The sequence below is a fragment of the Hyla sarda genome, chromosome 4, assembly GCF_029499605.1.
Source record: "Hyla sarda isolate aHylSar1 chromosome 4, aHylSar1.hap1, whole genome shotgun sequence".
NCBI lineage: Eukaryota > Metazoa > Chordata > Amphibia > Anura > Hylidae > Hyla > Hyla sarda.
Window position 1 is genome coordinate 128777112 of NC_079192.1, and position 9850 is coordinate 128786961.

General features: G+C 41.2%; 1 protein-coding gene across 1 annotated transcript; it reads right to left on the minus strand.

Moving 5' to 3' along the window:
- Positions 1-7536: 7536 nt before the first annotated feature.
- On the minus strand, positions 7537-8490 carry LOC130367396 (olfactory receptor 2G3-like). Its single transcript, XM_056569815.1, has one exon. It carries the CDS (start codon positions 8488-8490, stop codon positions 7537-7539), a length of 954 nt encoding a protein of 317 aa, XP_056425790.1.
- Between the last annotated feature and the right edge of the window lie 1360 nt (positions 8491-9850).

Consider the following 9850-nt stretch of genomic DNA (forward strand, 5'->3'; position numbering starts at 1 on the left):
CCCTGTTATCACAGTTAAAACAGAGTTCCCTAACAGAGCTCGACAATGCTGATGTGAACATAGTCTTAAAGGGGTACTCCAGTGGAATTTTTTTTTATTCAAATGGTCCAAAAAGTTAAACAGATTTGTAAATAACTTCTATTTAAAAATCTTAACCCTTCCAGTAATTATCAGCTGCTGTATACTACACAGGAAGTTGAGTTGTTTTTTTCAGTCTGACCACAGTGCTCTCTGCTGACACCTCTGTTGACCTCTGTGTCAGGAACTGTCCAGAGTAGGAGCAAATCCCCATAGCAAACCTCTCCTGCTCTGAACAGTTCCTGACACAGACAAAGGTGTTAACAGAAAGCACTGTGGTCAGACAGAAAAAAATAACTTGACTTCCCGTGGAGCATACAGAAGCTGATAAGTACAGGAAGGATTAATATTTTATAAGTAATTTACAAATCTGTTTAACTTTCTGCCATCAGTTGATTAGGAAAAATGTATTTTGCAGTGGAGTACCCCTTTAAGCTTGTATGTGCCACAAATATAGCCAAACATATCACAGCTGTTACACCATTGGCAAGACATTCCTGCTGTCACCAATCATTTTGAGCCTGTTTTGAGCCTTACTTATAATGTAGCTTAGTTTACGCAATGCTATTTCTTGAAAAAGTTGCAATAAAATACATACAAACTAAATGTATTGTGTACAATCTACGTATGTTATTACGTAGGTTATTTTTGTGATCTAAAGCCAAAAGTCTATAATAAATGTCCAAGAAGCAAATGTTTCATTTTCCAGTGTAATCATCCTGTGCAATAGGGCCCTAAGGCTAGGTTTCCACACAGGTCTTCTGGCGTTTTTTTATTTTTTTTATTTTTTTGGACTACTGCCACTGCAGTTTTTGAGCCAAAGCAGGAACTGTAATCAAAAGAAATGGGAAATATAAAAGAAGGACTCAGAAATTGTGTGTGAACATAGCCTAAATGTGTCTACGGGGCTCTATTATCTAATTGGAGGCCAAATGATTGTTTTCTTAAAACATGGGACCTTATAGATGATAAAAACCATTGCATAGCATCTGCCACAAGCCTCAGTCTGGCATATATCTCCATACATATAATTGTCCCTCACTGCTCACCAGCAGGCAGTGTACGGAAGTGGTGTTGCTATAGAGAGGGGAAGTAGAGTTTCCTATCTCCCTCCTTCCTAATGTGTACAATACACACTGCCGTGTGCAGCATAAGGCTAAGTTTCCACTTGGTTTTTTCTGGCAGTTTTTGAGCCAAAGCCAGAAATGTATTCAAAAGGAATAGAACATACAAAGGAAGGACTTACACTTCTCCTCCCTTATGGATCCACTTCTGACTTTGGCTCAAAAACTGCATTGGCAGTATTCCAAAAACTGCCAGAAAAAAAACCAAGTGGAAACTTAGCCTAAGAAATAAAAAAAAAACATGTAGAGATGAGATATTTAAACTCAACCTCATTACATGACTGACAGGAACATATAGATCACAGCGTGAAGAGACTTGGACTGTGAGGGTTAAAGTACTGACTAGCAGTGGCCAGAGTCCGCAACAATGTCCAGGATGAGAGCCAGGTTGCACAGGCTCTTGTAGCCAGAACTAATGCAGTTCATGCGGGGACTAGGCCCTGTTAGGGCATGTTCACACTGAGGAATTGGGGCAGAAATCACGCTGAAGATTTCCACCCCAAAATACAGTTTTTTTTTTCCACTCAGAATTAGCAGCGATTTCGCGCGGAAATCGCGCAGAAATGCAGGTTTCACGCAGATCAATACTCCTCTTTCAAATACTCCTCTTTTTTTTCTCATGTGGAAATTCCGCGCAAATTCCGCATGGAAATGCTTCTGACTGAAAAAATAAATAACATTGATCTCTATGGGAGAACGACGCTGATTCCGCCTGAAAGAAAGAACATTTTCTTTCTTCAAGTGGAACATACTTCCTCGTCAGAATTCTGCTTGAGGAAATTCCTCAGTGTGAACTGAGGGGCAGAAATTCTGTACAACTCTATGGGGTTTTCACTGCTGAATGATTTGAGGAGGAAAAAGCGAGCAGAATTACTCGTGGAAATTCCTCTCCATTTCCTCAGTGTGAACATACCCTTAGTGTGCTTCAACACAACAACAAGAACTTGGACCAGTTTTTATGTTTGCCATGGGAGGCTCCAGTGATAACTGTCGATGTATGAACATTTATGTCAACTGAGGTTCCCCAGCTGGGGACCCAGACCAAGCACTAGGAGAGTCCCAGTGATGTACCTGCCCATAATTAGGCAGATAGGCTGTCTGAAATACTCCAAAGATATTGCTGTGTGTGTCTTACACCTACTTCAGATTAATAACCTACAAGGATTGGGGTTGAGGCTGTAGGAGCAACATATCCCATATTTCTCTATACTGTGGGATACAATGCAATCTTTCTTCAGAGGTATAAGTCAAGAGTCCTCACAATGTATTCCTCCAGTGTAAGCTGCAAACATGGGTCCAAATTTATCAATGTACCGGAAATCCAAACTGTCTGATTTTGTCGACAACAACCAATCACAGCTCAACTTTCATATCTTAGCAAGCTCTGGTAAAGTGAAAGCTGAGCTGTGATTGGTTGTTATGGGCAACACCAGACAATTTGGCTTTCAGGCAGATTGCTAAATCTAGGCCATGACGTGAAGGTGAAATCGTAGCCAGGTTGGTTATATCTTTGATAAAGGAAGCAGCATTTTGACAGACTGGAAGTCTCGGGCCTATTTCCTTTTTTTTTTTTGAGAATAATTGATTTCTTTTCATTTAAAACAATTTAGTTTTTATTTACACAGAGCAGATACCATGGGGATTTGCAGGTAGAAGATCTGCTGCATAATACAGTACCATCAAAGTGGATTGACAGATGACACAACTAGTGATGAGTGGCATTGGCCATATTCGAATTTGCGATATTTCGCGAATATTTAGACGAATATTCGTCCTATATTCGTGAATTTCACGTATTCATTATATTCGCATATGTGAATATTTGCATATTCCTTCTTTTCACTTGTGGGCCAATAAGAATGATTCAAGTACACTTGTCAGAGGTTATCAATGATAATGTGCATATGTGGAAAAAAGTGAATATTTGTAATTTCGAATATATTCGCAACATTCCTTGAATTTGCGAATTTGTGATATTTGCGATAAAAATTCAAAATGCAATTCGTGACACAACACCCACTTCTTTTAGCTATTAAGATTTATTTTTTTTAGATCTAAATAGTAAAAATAGGAAATTCTGGAGTTAGAAGACACATTGTTGTAAATTTGTCATTGTATGTAGACTATTTGCTCAAAATTTGTCGCAGATACTCTTTTGTGACTTCTTTTCAAATAAACAATTTTTCATGGTTGTGTAGGTATGTCAAAATCAAGTTGTTTTTCTGCAGTGGTCATGAATTTATCAACATTAAAGCGTACCTGCCATAGTGCAAAAAAAAAAGAAAGTGATATGTTACTTAGTACCTAATCCTGATCATGTACATATCATTTTTATGTGTCTAGTGTTACGCCGAGCGCTCCGGGTCCCTACTCCTCTCCGGAGCGCTCGCAGCATTCTCCTCTCTGCAGCGCCCCGGTCAGACCCGCTGACCGGGAGCGCTGCACTGACACTGCCGGCGGGGATGCGATTCGCATAGCGGGACGCGCCCGCTCACATCCCAATCTGCTCACCTATCCCGGTCCCCTGCTGTCTCGTCCTGGGGCACACGGCTCCGTTCTCTAGGGCGCGCGTGCGCCAGCTCTCTAAGATTTAAAGGGCCAGTGCACCACTAATTGGTGCCTGGCCCAATCAGTGTAATTCACTCCCACCTGCTCCACGCCTTTATAACCTCACTTCCCCTTCCCAGCATTGCCGGATCTTGTTGCCTTGTGCCAGTGAAAGCGGTTTGTGTATGTCCCAAGCCTGTGTTCCAGACCTTCTGCTGTTGCCCCTGACTACGACCCTTGCTGCCTGCCCTGACCTTCTGCTACGTCCGACCTTGCTCTTGCCCTGTCCTTCTGTACCACGCCTGTCTCAGCAGTCAGAGAGGTTGAGCCGTTACCGGTGGATACGACCTGGTTGCTACCGCCGCAGCAAGACCATCCCGATTTGCGGCGGGCTCTGGTGAATACCAGTAGCAACTTAGAACCGGTCCACCGGTACGGTCCACGCCAATCCCTCTCTGACACAGAGGATCCACCTCCAGCCTGCTGAATCCTAACATCTAGGACCTATAAACCCCCTAACAAATAGCATTTATATGTTGCTCAATTGCTTTTTCTTCTTGCCTTGAATGCTAATCAACATAGCTGTCACTATGTGTGTCATTCAGCTTTCACAGTCTCCTGAATGTCTAATCAGCTTCTTTGTCATTCAGGAGTCAGAGAAAACTTTTTCTGTTCAAGCATGCTGGGAGTTGTAATTTTGCAAGAGCTGGAGCTGCAGTGTTTATAAAGCACTGTGTTAGATCAGTGTTGCCTTCAGCTGTTGCAAAACTACAACTCCCAGCATGCCCACACATCCTTTCCTTTCTCTGTAGTTTGGCAAGAGCTGGAGGCACTCAGCTGGAGAATACTTAGCTCTTAAACAGAGTTTTACAAAGATTGTACCCCCAGCTGTTGTAAAACTACAACTCCCATCATGGGTTGTAGTTTAGGAACAGCTGAAGGCTTTAGTGGTGCAATGGTGATCTCCTATACTGGATACCAACACACTTTATGTCCGGTATCCAGTATGCTACAAAATACAGAGTAGTCTGTCTGCATAAAGACAGATGACCCCTGGTGGTGGCTATTTTCATTTTTGATGTTTTAGTAAAATTGAATTTTTTTTTACATAAATGTATATTTAAAAAAGTAATTTTATCAGTAGTAATGTAAAATATAAAAAGTTTTTCAAAATGACAGTGCCTCTTTAAGTGTTAAATGTTGCAAAGCCTTCAAAACCGACTGTTGACTGCATTAGTATTAACCCTTTGCTGCAAAACGTCGGGTTCATATGGCGCTGCGGCACAGGAGGGTTATGAAGCGAGCTCAGGAACTGAGCTCGCATCATACCTGCATGGTCCCGACTGCTATAAGCAGCCAGGACCCGTGGCTAATGCCGAACATCGCTGTTCCGGCAGATGTCCGGCATTAACTCTTTAGACTAGGGTCTAACGTGAAAGTGAAAGCTTTCCGGCTGATCAGGACCATTGCGGTAAAATCGCGATGTCCCGATCAGCTAGGACGCAGCAGGAGGGTGCCTTACCTTCCTCCTGCGTGTCCGATCGGCAATTGCTCCAAGCCTGAAATCCAGGCTTGAGCAATCAACCGCCAAATAACACTGATCAATACATTGCAATGCAAAAGCAGTGATCGGTGTATTGAATCAATGTACTGCATGTTATAGTCCCCTATGGGGGCTATAACATTGTAAAAGGAAAGTGAAAAAAAAAAAGTAAATAAAGATTATTTAATCCCTTCCCCAATAAAGGGTTCAATAATCCCCCCCCCCTTTTCCCTATAAAAAAAAACAGTGTAAATAAAAATTAACATAAGTTGTATCACCACATGCGTAATTGTCGGATTTAGAAAAATATATTGTTAGTTAAACCGCACTGTTAGTGGCAGACACGCAAAAAAAATCCAAAGTCCCAAATAGCGTCTTTTTGGTCACTTTTCATACAATAAAAAAAAATGAATAAAACGTGATCAAAAAGTCCAATCAAAACAAAAATTATACTGATAAAAACTTCAGATCATGGCGCAAAAAATTAGCCCCCATACTGCCCCGTTCATGGAAAAATAAAAAAGTTATTGGGGTCAGAATTTTAAACGTATACATTTTCCTGCATCTAGTTATGATTTTTTTCAGAACTTATTCAAAATCAAACCTATATAAGTGTAACGCCGAGCGCTCCAGGTCCCGCGGCTTCCCCTCGCAGCGTTCTGTTAACAGTAGCACTCCGGCCTCTATCTCTGACCGCGAGCGCTGCTGTGTTCGTGCCGGCGGGGACACGATCCGCGTGGCGGCTCAGGTCCGCTCGCGGATCGCGCCCCGTTCTACTCACCCTCCTCCGGTGTCTGTCTTGTCCCAGCGTGCGCGGCCCCGCTCCCTAGGGCGCGCGCACACCGGCTTTCTAAGATTTAAAGGGCCAGCGCACCGCTAATTGGTGCCTGGCCCAATCTGTTCAATCCCTTCCCCACACTATATTAACCCACTTCCCCTTCCTGTCCCTGCCGGATCTTGTTGCCTTGTGCCCTGAGAAAGCGTTATAGTGTGTTCCCTAGCCTGTGTACCCAGACCTTCTGCTGTTGCCCCTGACTACGAACCTCGCTGCCTGCCCTGACCTTCTGCTACATCTGACCTCGCCTCTGTCTAGTCATTGTGTACCGCGCCAGTCTCAGCTGTCAGAGAGGTCGAGTCGCTACTGGGGAACACGACCTGGTAGTTACCGCCGCAGCACCGATTCCCCAGTACGACCCGCGTCATCGCCTCTCTGGCACAGAGGATCCACCTCCAGTGTCCTCATCAGCCGCTAGTCCGGACCCTGACAATAAGTAGGGTATCATTTTAATCATGTGGACCTACAGAATAAAGATAAGGGGGACATTTACTAATCTAGTCTATTCTGGGTATGCTTATAGACCAGCGTATGTGGTAGTCTCCTGTCTATTGTGCTCCTAATTTATCAAAGGTCTCACAGCCCTTGATAAATTCTGTGCTCAGACTTCAGGGTCTACAGCTTAAACTGCATTTAGACCTGCTCCAACATGCTCTGACATTTCAGCGTATTTTGGGCAGATGCGACTTGTTGCACAAAAGTCGCACATGATAAATTCAGCACCAATGCATTTTCCAATGCATTTTCGTCTAAAATAGTCTTGCATGCATCATGTTCTAAAAATCCTCTACAGCAAAAGTCGCACATATTTAGACTGCGACTTTCTGTGCAACAAATTTAGACAGGAAAAACCAGTCTAAATCGTTTGATAGATCTCCCCCAAGGTGTCATTTTTACCGAAAAATGTACTGCGTAGAAACGGAAGCCCCCAAAAGTTACACAATGGCGCTTTTTCCTCCATTTTGTCGCACAATGATTCTTTTTCCGTTTCACCATAGATTTTTGGGTAAAATGACTCATGTCATTACAAAGTAGAATTGGTGGCGCAAAAATAAGCCATCATATGGATTTTTAGGTGCAAAATTGAAAGGGTTATGATTTTTAAATTGTAAGGAGGAAAAAACGAAAGTGCAAAAATGGAAAAATGCTATGTCCTTAAGGGGTTAAAAAAAATAAAGGTTTAAGAGGAGAAACCATTCAAGGTGGTGCACTGAGGTCATAAGAAAAGTGTTCTAGCACCTGTTAATCACATGCCATGCAACCATTTAATGCATTTAGTGCACATACACATCGCCACAAATTTATGGTGTAAAAAAATTGTTCACCTAAACCACCCTTAATAAATTCCTATTATATATATATATATATATATATATATATATATATACACACACTAAATGTTTGTGGTATCAATGTCCATATCTTTTCTCTGACACATTATTTTTTCTTAAGATGTCCACAAATGCCTTTGTCACATCCTTGTTTCTCAAAGTGTATATCAAAGGATTCAACATCGGGGCTACAACACTGTAAAATAAAGAGGCCATTTTGTCTTGGTTGGCTACATGGGTTGATCCTGGTCTCATGTACATGAAGATGATGGTGCCATAAAATAGTGATACAACTATAATGTGTGAAGCACAGGTAGAGAAGGCCTTCTTCCGTCCTGAAGATGTGCTTATCTTCAATATGCTGGAGATGATGTAACCATATGTAATGAGGATAAGAAAAAATGGACCCATCACTACCAATATAGCAAAAAAGAAAATAACAGTCTTATTAAGAGAAGTATCTGCACAGGCCAACTCCAGCACTGAAGGAATCTCACAGAAAAAGTGATTAAGTACATTAGGACCACAATAGGGCAATTGCATTGCAAAGACTGTGTGTATAAGTGAATTTATGATGCCTCCCATCCACGAACTAGTTGCCATCTTAATACACAAGACAGGATGCATAATATTAGTGTAATGTAATGGGGCACATATAGCTACATACCGGTCATAGGCCATTGATAACAAGAGGTAGCACTCAGTCCCTCCTAGAGAGAGATGAATAAACATCTGAGTGACACAACCGTTAAAAGATATGCTTTTTCTCACTGACAGGAAATGTATGAGCATTACAGGAACAATGACTGATGTATGACAGATGTCCAAAAAGGACAAGTGACTCAAGAAGAAATACATCGGGGTGTGAAGCCGGGAGCTTATCCTACTGATTATAATGATGACTATGTTACCTTTAAGTGATATAATGTAACATGGTACAAATATTACAAACAATATCCTCTGAATATTTGGAAGGCTGGTAACTCCAAGCAGAATAAATTCCTCAACAGTCGTGTAGTTTTGTATCTCCATGCCAACGCCAAGATTCTGGAGATGAAAGTATATAATAAAAGATGTTAGAGTGGTTATGGTGCCTCTTCATTTGGTACAAGTACTGGTGGAAATGTATCAAGGGTGTCTCCTCTTACGCAACTTCCCCTTCATCTGTTCACACCTTCTCCCCCCCCCTGTAGGTTAGGGGGTTGACTTATATCACACCCAGACGCCTTCACTGTACAATACCAAATATTGGTCGGTCTCAATGGGTGTACCAGATGTCATCTAGATTGTTTTTTCCCTTTTTTTTTCTTTTTTTTTTTCTTTTCTCTCTCCCTTCCTCTCTTTTTCTTCTTTTTCGACAAATTTTGATTGACCCCAGTTGTACATCTATTGGACTTTTGTCATTCCTTTACTATGTTGATGTTGTGAAGGATCTACCTTTATGATCCTCTACTGTTCTACCTCATGGCCCCAGCTGCGCCTGGGACCCTGGGGATGTTACGTGTTTATATACTGTCAAAATCAAAAATAAAGATTTGATAAAAAAAAAAAAAGAAATGTATCAAGGGTGGTATAGTTGAATTATTTTTCTACATTTGGGGACTGGTGCTGGTGTGAGGATCACATGAATGCATGGTTCCATACAGGACACCTTGCTGATACTAGTACTATAACTAGCCCATTGGTGTCCATCACATTGCATGGACACAATTCTATCCACTAGGATGGTAATCCCCAACTTGTGGCTCCCCAGCTGTTGAAAAACTATCACTTTTGTAGTTTTACTGCAGCTGGATTGCCACAGTCTTGGGACCATTTCACTAGGAATAAACAATGTAGACTCCTATTGAATGGCAGCAAGCAAAGCGTTTCAAAAAGAATTGATACAGAAAGTATTTTGGAAAATTTTCAAGTTCATGTGCAATGAATTCAAAACTGTAACACAAAGATCTGATCACCACTGCATAGAAAACACACATTTACAGAGAACTATAGTCTTATTATTGCAGTACACTTATGCTCACCTGTTTTTGTATACAGCTCCCATGTGACAACATCTGACAAATGGATAAAGATTCATTTAGAGAATGTATTATTTCAATATTTCTTCATAAATCCAGAAAGAGTGTATGTTGTTAAGTCAAGGTGCTTGGTATAGATGTTGATAATAAAAGTCTTCAGAAGTTATGTTTAAATGTGTTTCAGGCCAGAATTTGTATGGCTTTCAAGCTCCCCAGTGAGCACTTTATGAACTGTAGTGAAACCTTTCAGTTTACATAAGGGATTATGTCCCTGGATGCAAATAGGAAATTCAAACTTTTTAAGTAAGTTCACAGAAATATTCATGTCTGTAACTTGTATAATTTTTTCTTAAACATATACAGTAATCTAA